At 43.1% G+C, this 13,560-nt stretch overlaps 2 protein-coding genes across 2 annotated transcripts in view; both read right to left on the reverse strand.

The window, feature by feature from the left end:
- Positions 1–2,648: 2,648 nt before the first annotated feature.
- Positions 2,649–6,697, reverse strand: LOC310791869 (RING finger protein 11-like). The gene is made up of 3 exons (XM_083653542.1): positions 6,087–6,697; positions 4,840–5,009; positions 2,649–4,741 (listed from the first exon to the last, which is right to left on the reverse strand). Exons 1-3 carry the CDS (start codon positions 6,207–6,209, stop codon positions 4,570–4,572), a joined length of 465 nt encoding a protein of 154 aa, XP_083509668.1. The 5' UTR covers positions 6,210–6,697; the 3' UTR covers positions 2,649–4,569.
- Positions 6,698–9,153: 2,456 nt separating this feature from the next.
- LOC310791859 (voltage-dependent R-type calcium channel subunit alpha-1E-like) overlaps positions 9,154–13,560 on the reverse strand; it is a gene marked incomplete at both ends in the record, with an annotated part of 65,626 nt that continues 61,219 nt past the window's right edge. The window contains 2 exons of the mRNA XM_083653529.1: positions 9,154–9,660; positions 13,065–13,234. Coding sequence (XP_083509655.1) covers positions 9,154–9,660; positions 13,065–13,234 — 677 coding nt within the window. The remainder of the gene's footprint in view (positions 9,661–13,064; positions 13,235–13,560) is intronic.

Below are 13,560 nucleotides of genomic sequence, written 5' to 3' on the forward strand. Positions count from 1 at the left end.
AGTTGTTCAGAGATTTAACGTGATGCCGTACAAAATCTCATGGTTACATTTGAACTACGGTAGTGACATTTACTGCGTCTGTTCTTTGTTTTGCTCAATGTAAACAAAAAAGTAAAGGCATACGGATCTCGTGGATCAGACCACTGCAGCACTGCAAAGCCGATTAACTGCGTCAATGGTTAATCTCAAGAACAAATAGCCATGTTGTAACTATTCATAAAGGTGGACATATAGAACTTGTATAATGTGGCGAAAGGCCATAACATGTCATGACCTTTATTTGGGTATATCAACTAAAAAATATACATTAGTGACAGCTGTGCCAAATAAATCAAACAATATGGATGTTTGCTACCATCTACTGAAGAAAAAAAAGTTACTGTACTATCAAACAAACTTGATGTTTGGCCCAAACATGCAAAGGTATGCATTTGGTCCCAAAAACCTAGGCTATCGTTGCCTGGACATGGTCAGCTGGCATTGACAGAAAAGATAATGAAAATTAGTTCAGAGAAGTATTGGTTTACATTATTTGTACTTATAATCCAAAACTCCTATGTATGTGCATAACAATATACAATTCTCTCACAGGCAATGTGGGTCACCTGGGTGAATTTGCTCCCCACCTGACTTAGGCAATGGGGGGGAAGGGAACTACTAACTACCATATTTAAACTTATTTAACATTATATTTAAACCATTTAACATGAACATGGCATGGGCTGGCTTGTTACATGTATCTGTCAAGTGGAAAATCCCTGATTATGTGTCACGTTTTCAATTCTACTGGCAGATTTGAGGTTTGAGAGGCCCACTGGAATATTTTGTAATCGCTCAGTAATCCCTGAGTTCTCTAATAATGGTGCCCTGTCGCCATAACAGGCCTGTTTTGAGGGGAGGGGGAAACGTATTCTTTGATTTAATCAGACGACACCAAACGAGTGTGCTTTCTAGTTTATTTTTGTTTTACATGAGGGCTAGTTAGCCTTCCAAAAAAAACAAAAGATTACAGGAAATACCATTAATTTTCAGAATAAGTTGAAACATAAGTTGAAAAACACTGCAAAGGAAAGCTCAAAAGAAAATGTGTTATTTCAATTGTAACTATCACACGGTAAGAGGAAAAATCTCTCACACTCTGAAATTCAGTCGGGACAGAGGTTTGCATAGTCAGGCAGGTGGTCTAAACCAGTGTAATAGCTCTATAGTTAAGATGATTAACCTCCTAAAAATACACAACGGATTCTACACAACTATAACAAAAATGTCAAGGTGAAGGTAAAAAAAAGAGCCACACTATCGCCAAACAATGTCACAAATCAAATGGAAATATTTCACTGCAGCTATCGCTACACTGCAATAAAGAAGAAAATAATCATACAGTGTCTTAGAACAGCGATGGGGGGGGGGGAAACATGTCGCGGTAAATGCCGGAGGATTCAAGAGTAGCTGGACCTTTTCTAAACCTATTTTCTCTCTCGAGCTGAAGCAAACCTCTGTCCCTTTACGTACTTACACACACAAAACACACAAGGGTCAAGACAAGCAGAACAAACCAGAGGCTCACACACCACCCAATCACATATTCCATGAAATACATATTCAGGTTTACTTCAACGTGATAAGTGACCACCGACAGCTTTGATAATGCCTTTTTTTTTATCAAATGGAACTACATTTTTGCATTTCAAGAAATAAAGGAAAGAAATATTGATAGTGCAAGGTTATAGGTACATATATTAATATATTGTTTCCATTATTATCCTATAAGTAAAGTGCAAATCTCTGGATCAGATGAATGCGTGTGCAAGCATTTCTAATTGTAGACCAATCCGCCCGCCCATGCACAAATGAGCCCTTTACATTGGCTGCCAGCTACTTTTCACCTCTTCCAATTAAATTATTAACCTCACATCATGACATTTTAAACGCTTTCTCCCCCCTTCAATTCCAAGCATTTTTACTTTATTGATGCAAACTCTGGCCATTTGGAGCGCCACAATAGTCCAATGGAAAACATCATATAATATCACCTTGATTTCCATCTAATGTATTGCCTACTACTAGACTAAATTGAGGATGAACTTTGGGTGATTTCTGCACTGTGTGTATGCATACTCTATTGTCTTTTTAAGGCCATGTCTCCAAAGTGCAGGGCCTTTTTAAAGTCACCGCATGTTGAGGAGATATAGGACCAAATATTGAGGAAAATCTCTGCTTACTGTTGCCAGGTGAGGCCTTAGATTGGACAGATTTCTAACACTTCTTAAAGTCCGTGGAAACCAAAAACAAATACGGCTTTGGGTTTGTCACACCACAGAAAAAATGTTATTAAATACCCAGCCAAATTTGAATGATTAAAAATGTCGCCAAGTATATAAAATTAGGTTTCAAAATCATGAAAAAATAAGCAGGATTCTCTGCTCTGAAACTGTGTGTGTGTGTGTGTGGGGTGGGGGCGTGTCTGCTGAAGTGGCCCCCCTTGATACATTGTGATGCTTTTTTATGATTATTGCAGGGTAGAGGCACTTCAGTCTTTATATTGTTAGGGGAGGGGCCATGCTAAGTCTCTCCATTGCATCATTGAGAGACCTCTTTTAAGGCCGGCCCAAAAAATCCTGATCACCAAAATGCTGAAAAAAGGGGGGGGGGGGGGGGGTGGTTAAAAGTTAAAAGTTTAACTCCGCAATTCAGTACTAGATGGTGCCGAGACTTTTCACATGTTTTCAGCAACTCATTTCCAACATGTGTAATGTGTTTAGAAACAAATCGCTGAATATGGTTTCCAGGGACTTTAATGACAACATTTGGTCAATAATTCAATAACCTACTGCTCCACTTAAATGACTAACTGGGTGAACAATGTCAGTTGGGAAGAGACGTCACTGAGACCTGCTCAAGTGGAAATGCAGAGTTTTCCCAAACAGCCCCCCCTCCCCAACACACACACGCTTCCCATCCGTTGCAACATTGAACACCGTTTTAGCGTGACATGGACACACAAACACAATCATGCATAACACAGTTGTCTTACTGACTTGTGTAATTGTTGTTTCAACATAGCCCAGCTAATTTGGTGTCAGACCAGGGGCCTGTACCACGAAGCAAGATTAGTGGTTTAGCTAGGTAACTTCAGGTTTAAACCTGGGTTTGCCGTGCTACGACGCTAGTTCACTTCTTACCAAGATAGATCTCCATGGCAACTCATGCTGCACGGCTAACCTGCTCTTGGGCAGAGGATAAGATCAGACCCACCGTCTGACCAATCAGCTCTCTGGAAACAGCGAGTCGCCATTCATATAGGATCCCCATATGAAAAATAGATTGCATTCAAATGAAAATCACAAAAGGAAAAAAAACATTAATGGCTCCTGTTGATTTAATCGAGGACTGAAGCGTTGCACTTGTTGTACATATGTTGTACATACTGGAATTAAATTAAGCCTACTTACCACTTTGGAATAGGCCCTATGTTTCTATATTTATTAATTTGTATTTGCTCTCAAATACGTTTGACCCTGCCGATTGCAGCTGAACGGTGCGTGGAGAAATATCACTATTCACCGGCGTAAGAATGTTACATCTCCAAAGTGCCCCAAGGTGCCGTGTGCGCAAAAGAGCTGCTATTTATAGGCTATTTTTTATCAATGAAAACTACGCCCGCACATGAGTTATATACCTAGTCCATTCAGTTCAGCAGCTTTTTTTATCACCATTTTTTTAATTGGTATTATAGGAATTATTGCATCAGTGCAACCAAACATCATGAGTGATATAAATAATTATTCATGGAGCCTACATTTCTAAATCTATGATCTAAATAGGCCTACGGATTTTGGAAATTTAGACTGAGATTACACATTACTTCCACTCGCAAAAAAGACATGTGGGTTTTATTGTCAAAAAAACCTGCATGTCTTTTTTGCGTCTCAATTTGAGTAGAAGCTGCTGTAGGCTCGTGGAGGCAGAAAACGCTCTTCCAAGAAATCAAATGACTGGTGTGAATAAAAGTGGTAACTTTAGACTCCTTTAGTAACAGACTCATATCCAACGCGGATTTTGATTCTGACATACAGTAAAGCTCCACTAATTAATCAACTTTGATGCGCACTTTCAATGAAGGCGGAAATAGGCGTGCCTGACGCTGTAAAATCCGGAGCTGTCCATATTGCATTGTGATTGGCTAGTTGTTACAAACCACGCCTCTTTCGTGGGCAGGAGCTCCTCTGTGCACGAGCTCAGAGCTGGATAAGGAAATCCTAAATTGACACACCCAGCTGATAACCACCGTCGTATCGTTTAGCTTGATTGCAATGATCTCAAGGGGACAGATCCTGGATCTGTTTATCTCCATTCGTGGTACAGGCCTCTGGGGGCATGTGTGATTTTGTGAATTGAATTCACTAGTATTACAACAGTGTCTCATTTAGTAAACAGCCAAAACAACTTGCTGCTCCCTTCAGTGTACAAGAGGGCAGTTGCTGGGTTTGTGTGTGTTTGTGTGTGTGTGTGTTTGTGGTTGGAGGGCCATGTTCAATCTTAGCACAGGGGGAGAAGAAGAGTGGAAAATCAGTTGGTCTCGTACGTGGAGAGCAGGGCGGCATCCACAGGCTCCATGCAGGAGGGGCAGGTGAAGGATCTCATTAGCCAGTCGTCTATACAGTCCATGTGGTAGATGTGCATACAGGGCAGGAACCGGATAGGGTCCCCATAAACAAAGTCCATCATACAGATCACACATCTGCAAATGGGGACGCACAATAGCAGTTAGATTACCCTCGTGGCATGCACGTTTTCTCAGTGTAATGACATGATATGCAAAAACTGCAAGATGCTCACTCTCTGATCTTTTTCTCCGAGCCATCTTGACCTCCGTCGTAAACGCCCTTGGGGAGATGCTGGATGAGGCCGATGCGCTGAGCGATGCGGATCTGCTCCTCTTCTGTCAGCTGGGTGGCCAGGCGGGCCTGACTAGGGGTGGGATGGTACATGGGCATGTGAGCTTGCTCCTGGAAATAGACAAAGAAAACCCAAAATAAAACCAGCACACTGTACTGAATCGAAGTAGAAGCACAACAAACTATTATTGAAAATACGTTACGTTGCACATTTCATAGTTTATTGCGCTGTCCTAAATTGACGTCTTATATGTTTTTAAAGCCATTTCAACCTGCTATGGGACAACAGATGGAAATTAACCTTTGGCTATAATCTGCCATGTTTACGTTTTCTTTGTTTGGAAACATTCATTGATTAATATCGCACTGTCCCTCCCAAATAAACACATCTATATACTACTTGTTATGTTATACAATGAGAGATAATAGCAGCAATGATGAATATTGACTATGTACCGGTATCTTGTTTAATGAAAGGTGGGGTTGTGTGGATGTTTGGTTTGGAAGGGAGTGCCTGCATGAAATAATGACAGCTGTTTATAGAGTATAAAGTGGCCCAACAGGCCACAGTGGGAACAAACCAAAGCGCAGCCAACAATAAAGCAGCTTTTCATCAACAGCAGGAGAAAAAAACTGCAGCGTCTGGACATTCTTGGCAAGCCAGAGTGTGCAACACTGGATAGATAGACTAAAAGGGTTTTGGTCGCAATAAGCCTAAGTTATGCCTGCCATCCTCCATATAGACACCTTGCATATATCATTTAACTGGAAAATATGCAAGAGCATAATTGCATTCCTCAGTTGGTTGACATCTTCCGCACACTTGCAAGAAACTTGGCTGAATTTGAATAACCTTGAAACTAACTGGCAAGCCTCTCACCTGAGGCGAAGGTAACTCCAGAGACAGAAGTATAGACTGAGGGAGGTGTGTGTGTGTGTGTGTGTGTGTGTGTGTGTGTGTGTGTGTGTGTGTGTGTGTGTGTGTGTGTGTGTGTGTGTGTGTGTGTGTGTGTGTGTGTGTGTGTGTGTGTGTGTGTGTGTGTGTGTGTGTGTGTGTGTGTGTGTGTGTGTGTGTGTGTGTGTGTGTGTGTGTGTGTGTGTGTGTGTGTGTGTGTGTGTGTGTGTGTGTGTGTGTGTGTGTGTGTGTGTGTGTGTGTGTGTGTGTGTGTGTGTGTGTGTGTTATGTACCTGGTAAGGCGGAGGTGGCTCCAGGTCTGGATCTGTCCCGTCGCCATAGCTCGCCCTGTCTGACGTGGATTCATGAAGCAGAGAGATGTCGTCGGATGTCGGAGATTTCAGACAATTGCCCATATCTTTATGTTTTCCCAGTCCTGGCTCTGCGGCTTGCTAGCAAGTCAACCCCGGCTAGCGTTGCTTGTTGCTAAACTTGGTGGCTAATTGCGATCAGTTTTTCCTTTCTTTGATATTTCAAAAAACCATTACAATTCAATGACTCATCGCTAAAGATGCCCCGTGCATGTTGTTAAAATCACCAGGTAATCGTCAGATGTCTAAGCAGCTGTCCATGCTAGCTAGTATCATGTTCGCAGAGACCATCTGAAAACATCTCAAAACAAAGAACTCCCTGGCTAAGGATAGCTAGCTGTCTAGCTAGCTACTTTTCGCTAGCCAGCTGAACGACTTCCTTGAGAAGTATCGCAAATTCCTCGGTAGGAAACTAAATTTCGACAAAATATCTACGCTGACAGCATCGGTGGCACTAAAAGCAGACTATGTAAATGTTGTACTGTAACGACATCCCCCTCATAACTTCCTGAGTGACATCAAAACACTTTTGCTTTCTCGCTAGCTCTTCTTCCACCGGAGGACATGTCTGTCCATTGGATATGACGTAAGGCTTTTCATTTTGTTGTGCTTGTCGTTCATTTGCACAGTCATTGGGTGATCTTTTTTGGACGTCACGCACGCACACGCACGCACACACACACACACACGTGTTTGTGTATGTATACACAAACAACACGCACTGACACGACACACACACACACACACACACACACACACGCACACGCACACGCACACACACACACACACACACTGTGCACGCTGCTCTGATATGAACAAGTCCACAATTCAAAGTAGCTAGCGTTATATACAGTATTGTCAATTTGCTCCAATCTTTACAAATAACCAACAACAACAAAAGACAATTTCCAATAGCTATTAAAACTCATGTTTAGCTTTATCTATAAATCCATGTATGGACAGACACAAACGTCATTAGTAGGGTGTGCCATTCAGTTATCACCAAAAAAGGTTCAAGGCTTCAGAAGTTGTCAAAGTTGATGTGGGCTTTAAGGGGAAAAACACAACCAGTAAGAATGCAACTTGAGGACACTTTTATTTGTATATACAACTATTGTACACATAAAAACCAACAAGTTATTTGCATTCCAGGAACTTATTGTACAAATTGCCATGTTTTTGGTTAAGTGAGTTTCACAGAATTGGCCTTCTTCAGGCAAATAAAACAAATACAAATACCTTAAAATGAACAATCCAAAGATCCCGAAGTACAGGGTTTATTTTTCCTCTCTAAATGTTACAAACAGCATCATTTCTCTGTACATTATTAGTAAGTAATAGAGTAATGTTTGTGAAGCAATGCCATGTAATGTAGCCTATACAGGTTTTCTACAGTTGTCTGCAGTGGTTCATAACAATATTCATCACTGGGAAGAAAAGGTAGTGAAAACGGATGAAAGATCCTTTCGTTTTCATAGCATCAGCCGTTTGTGTATTTAGTTAGTTGAAATCAAAGATTGCACGCTCAAAATATTTGGGACGATGGGAAATATAACAGTTTGAAAATCCCCATGTAACCATTGCAGATCAGTCAAGTTTAAAGGAGCAGACTTTATATTTTTTTAAATAAAAAACTTCCGTTTTGATTGAAGGGTTGGTGGAAGCTTGGCATGATTCAATGATGATGCAGAGGTTGAAACAAATAAGCAGGCATTGTTTCCTAGCTTAAAAGATATTCTATTACATATCTCACAACTTACAGTATGTTCAAAGGGGTTATCAAATAAATGAATAAATAAATATTGGGGAAACCAGGCAATTCTGTTCTCTCAGATCTCCTGCCCATTGTAAAAAAGAATCCAGCATTATTGAGTGTTATTAATATTCATCCACCTTGTCTGGTAACGTATGAGATCCCTTCTTGATGTTGATGCATTGATCGCGTCTAAGAAATGGTAGCAAAGTATGTGACAATGGCGTTCATAATCATCACAATGTATTTACAAATCCATAAATTGAAAAGAAAGCGTTTCTCCTTTCGCACATACAGTAGTTACATATTCACACACCCCACAGACAAACACTGTTAAGAGCAACACGGAATCAGTTAGAAACACCTTCAGAAATAACTATTGACAAAAATGACATAATTCTCTCCATTCATTTCCTTTATTTTCCATGTCCCAAGATTATTTGAGATTTATTATTACTCTCATCAAATACAAATCAGGAAATATACCTTATTTTTTGTCAGGGTTCTGTGTGAATTGGCAACTACAGTTTCAGGAGATATTGTTCTTATTTTTTTTATTTTTTTATTCACATTTTAGAAAACATCCAGAGGCCTCGTAGCTTTGAAGCATCAATGCTAAATGAGTCACATTATCCCTCACATTATACACTCGAGTGTTCTCTAACTAGCCTCAGAATTCGAATTCGACGACTCCTTTCATATCAGAGTCTCACACAACCACCCTGGAATTCCACTGCAGGCTCCATTCTCAAAGGTCCTACTTTTTCATACATCTAGCAATTACAATAAAACAGTACTTGCCTTAAACCCAAGGTTGTCCATCAAACCAGGCTATTTGTGTCCTTAAATATTGTGTTGTGTCCAATACTGAGCCGGTTTTGTCATGCCAGAGCCTGTCTTGTCTTTTTCATTGAAAATGGCTGTTGTCGGTCTTCCGCTTCCCAGGGGGGAAACAGCGCCCCCTCTCTGCTGCAATCACACATCCGGAAGAACAGAAATTTCTGCCTCTGGCATGACAAAAACTGCTCGGTATTGGAAACTACACAATATTTAAGAACACAGACAACAACCTTGGGTTTAAGGCAAGTACTGTTTTATTGTGATTGCTACATGTATAAAAGTTAGGGCCTTTGAGAATGGAGCCCGCAGTGGAATTCCGGGGGGGGTTGACTGAGACTACGATATGAAATGAGTACCCTGAGGCTACTCTAAAAATCTCCCCTTCTCCCCTCATCCCTAGCACCGGTCGTCCTCCTCTGTGTCGCTGAGTGGATCGCAGCCTGAAACAGAGACTGTCTGTGCCAGGCGTTTCCGGAAGTGTCCGTTGGGGACCTGCCAGCCGGTCCGCAAGCGCGGGCGGGCAGCGCTGATGGTGTTTGCGCGTCCCAGGCTGTGGGCCACAGCAGCCTCGAAGGTCAGCATCTCCATGGGACCGGTGGGGTCTGGGCTATGCTCTTCCTCCTGCGAGGCCAGGAACGGCTCCGAGGGGTAGCGGCGAGGGGGGGACGGCTCGCTCCCTCTCTCGCCTGTTACCCCCTCTTGGCCGTCCCAGGCAGGCTTGCCCCGCCTCTGTGTCTCTGGGCTACCGTGCTGGTCCTTGCGGGCGGAGGGGTGCGTGCGACACACCAGCGGGGAGTAGGAGATGTTAGGGTGGGAGCGGGTCGGGGTCTGGGATAGAGGCCGTCGGCGGCTGGGGGTGCTGGACTCTGAGGTGGAGGGCACTGGGCTTTCTGAGCTGTTGCCCTGGAGACAGGAATACACACAAAAAGGGGAGGGGGGGGGGGGGGGGGGGGGGGTCATGGAAACCTATTTGGCAGATTTTCTTGCCCAGAAGTGCATCAGGTAGCTTATCAGATTGAACTTGCAGGGGTTCTCTCAGGGTTTTATAGACAGAGATTGCATATTAAAATGTGTAATTTTAGGGTTGAACTGAAAACTTGAGTATAGTATAGTATAGTATAGTATAGTATAGTATAGTATAGTATAGTATAGTATAAAGTAGCTGGAGTATGTACTGTACTGTACTCTTGGCCGATGCCGCATTGCAGAGTAAGACATTAACTTCAGGGGCAATTTCTTTGGTTTATGAAATATTAAATTCACATTGCATATTGGCAAATAAACACAACAATCTAGATAGAGAGTACTTTATTCATCCCCGGAGGGACATTCTGGCATTACTGGTTGTTTTAAAGTGGCTGGTTGCATTCACATGTGAATATTTGACAACCCAGTGAAAACAATGTGAACAGAGTGAGATGCAAAAATCAGGGGCCTTTTTTTCCCCAACAGGCATTTCGTGAACTTTCAAGAGCATTTTTGCCCTGAGGCCTGTTCATCTTTAACCCTGCTGTCTTGAATCAGCTATATTCGCTATATTGCTGCATTTGTGCGTATGACCCACGTGTTTATATTGCTGTGTGTGTGTATGACCCACGTGTTTATATTGCTGTGTGTGTGTATGACCCACGTGTTTATATTGCTGTGTGTGTGTATGACCCACGTGTTTATATTGCTGTGTGTGTGTATGACCCACGTGTTTATATTGCTGTGTGTGTGTATGACCCACCTGTTTATATTGCTGTGTGTGCGTATGACCCACGTGTTTATATTGCTGTGTGTGTGTATGACCCACGTGTTTATATTGCTGTGTGTGTGTGTATGACCCACGTGTTTATATTGCTGTGTGTGTGTGTATGACCCACCTGTTTATATTGCTGTGTGTGTGTGTATGACCCACCTGTTTATATTGCTGTGTGTGTGTATGACCCACCTGGTTATATTGCTGTGTGTGTGTATGACCCACCTGTTTATATTGCTGTGTGTGTGTATGACCCACGTGTTTATATTGCTGTGTGTGTGTATGACCCACCTGTTTATATTGCTGTGTGTGTGTATGACCCACCTGTTTATATTGCTGTGTGTGTGTGTATGACCCACCTGGTTATATTGCTGTGTGTGTGTATGACCCACGTGTTTATATTGCTGTGTGTGTGTATGACCCACGTGTTTATATTGCTGTGTGTGTATGACCCACCTGTTTATATTGCTGTGTGTGTGTATGACCCACGTGTTTATATTGCTGTGTGTGTGTATGACCCACCTGTTTATATTGCTGTGTGTGTGTGTATGACCCACCTGGTTATATTGCTGTGTGTGTGTATGACCCACGTGTTTATATTGCTGTGTGTGTGTATGACCCACGTGTTTATATTGCTGTGTGTGTATGACCCACCTGTTTATATTGCTGTGTGTGTGTATGACCCACGTGTTTATATTGCTGTGTGTGTATGACCCACCTGTTTATATTGCTGTGTGTGTGTATGACCCACCTGTTTATCTTGCTGCGTGTGTATGACCCACCTGTTTATCTTGGGCGTGTGTGTATGACCCACCTGTTTATCTTGGGCATGTGTGTGTATGACCCACCTGTTTATATTGCTGTGTGTGTATGACCCACCTGTTTATCTTGGGCATGTGTGTGTATGACCCACCTGTTTATATTGCTGTGTGTGTATGACCCACCTGTTTATATTGCTGTGTGTGTATGACCCACCTGTTTATCTTGGGCATGTGTGTGTATGACCCACCTGTTTATATTGCTGCGTGTGTATGACCCACCTGTTTATCTTGGGCATGTGTGTGTATGACCCACCTGTTTATATTGCTGCGTGTGTGTGTATGACCCACCTGTTTATCTTGGGCATGTGTGTGTATGACCCACCTGTTTATCTTGGGCATGTGTGTGTATGACCCACCTGTTTATATTGCTGTGTGTGTGTATGACCCACCTGTTTATCTTGGGCGTGTGTGTGTATGACCCACCTGTTTATATTGCTGTGTGTGTGTATGACCCACCTGTTTATATTGCTGTTTGTGTGTATGACCCACCTGTTTATCTTGCTGTGTGTGTGTGTATGACCCACCTGTTTATATTGCTGTTTGTGTGTATGACCCACCTGTTTATCTTGCTGTGTGTGTGTGTATGACCCACCTGTTTATATTGCTGTGTGTGTGTATGACCCACCTGTTTATCTTGCTGTGTGTGTGTGTATGACCCACCTGTTTATATTGCTGTTTGTGTGTATGACCCACCTGTTTATCTTGCTGTGTGTGTGTGTATGACCCACCTGTTTATCTTGCTGTTTGTGTGTATGACCCACCTGTTTATCTTGCTGTGTGTGTGTGTATGACCCACCTGTTTATCTTGCTGTGTGTGTGTGTATGACCCACCTGTTTATATTGCCGTTTGTGTGTATGACCCACCTGTTTATCTTGCTGTGTGTGTGTGTATGACCCACCTGTTTATCTTGCTGTTTGTGTGTATGACCCACCTGTTTATCTTGCTGTGTGTGTGTGTATGACCCACCTGTTTATCTTGCTGTGTGTGTGTGTATGACCCACCTGTTTATATTGCTGTTTGTGTGTATGACCCACCTGTTTATATTGCTGTGTGTGTGTATGACCCACCTGTTTATATTGCTGTGTGTGTGTATGACCCACCTGTTTATCTTGGGCGTGTGTGTGTGTATGACCCACCTGTTTATATTGCTGTGTGTGTGTATGACCCACCTGTTTATATTGCTGTTTGTGTGTATGACCCACCTGTTTATCTTGCTGTGTGTGTGTGTATGACCCACCTGTTTATATTGCTGTTTGTGTGTATGACCCACCTGTTTATCTTGCTGTGTGTGTGTGTATGACCCACCTGTTTATATTGCTGTGTGTGTGTATGACCCACCTGTTTATCTTGCTGTGTGTGTGTGTATGACCCACCTGTTTATATTGCTGTTTGTGTGTATGACCCACCTGTTTATCTTGCTGTGTGTGTGTGTATGACCCACCTGTTTATCTTGCTGTTTGTGTGTATGACCCACCTGTTTATCTTGCTGTGTGTGTGTGTATGACCCACCTGTTTATCTTGCTGTGTGTGTGTGTATGACCCAACTGTTTATATTGCTGTGTGTGTGTATGACCCACCTGTTTATATTGCTGTGTGTGTGTATGACCCACGTGTTTATATTGCTGTGTGTGTATGACCCACCTGTTTATATTGCTGTGTGTGTGTGTATGACCCACCTGTTTATCTTGCTGTGTGTGTGTATGACCCACCTGTTTATCTTGCTGTGTGTGTGTGTATGACCCACCTGTTTATCTTGGGCGTGTGCTCTCTCTCTGCTGGAGCAGCGTGAGGGCTGCAAGCTCCTCTCCTCTGAGTTACAGCGAGACGTGTCCGGGGAGAGGAGGTGACAGCGCTCCTTGGACCGGCCCCGCTCCCTGTCTCTGTCCCCCTCCCGCCAGCGCTCAGACCGAGAAACTAGAGGACAGACAGCCAAGAGAGGAGGGATGGACTACAGGACTGGTGATGTAACACACAACAATATTCTGCTTTTCTTTGTCTCCCCAATTGTACTTGGCCAATTCCCCCTGGCCCCTGCCAAGGTGTCTGGTTGTGCTCCACCCCCTCTGGCGATCTGGGGAGAGTTGTAGAACCAGGGTGGGAGTTACACGGAGGACATGGAGGCCATGGCCTCTGTTGCCCCTCCCTCTGGCCGTGATGCCCTGAGATCCATAAGGCCACCTTGGCAGTGCCCTGCTACCAGCCTGCTACTGTCAGTTGCTTTAAAAGCGTCAGTGGTCTCA

Source organism: Poromitra crassiceps (assembly GCF_964638095.1).
Source record: "Poromitra crassiceps genome assembly, chromosome: 17".
Taxonomy (NCBI): Eukaryota; Metazoa; Chordata; class Actinopteri; order Beryciformes; family Melamphaidae; genus Poromitra; species Poromitra crassiceps.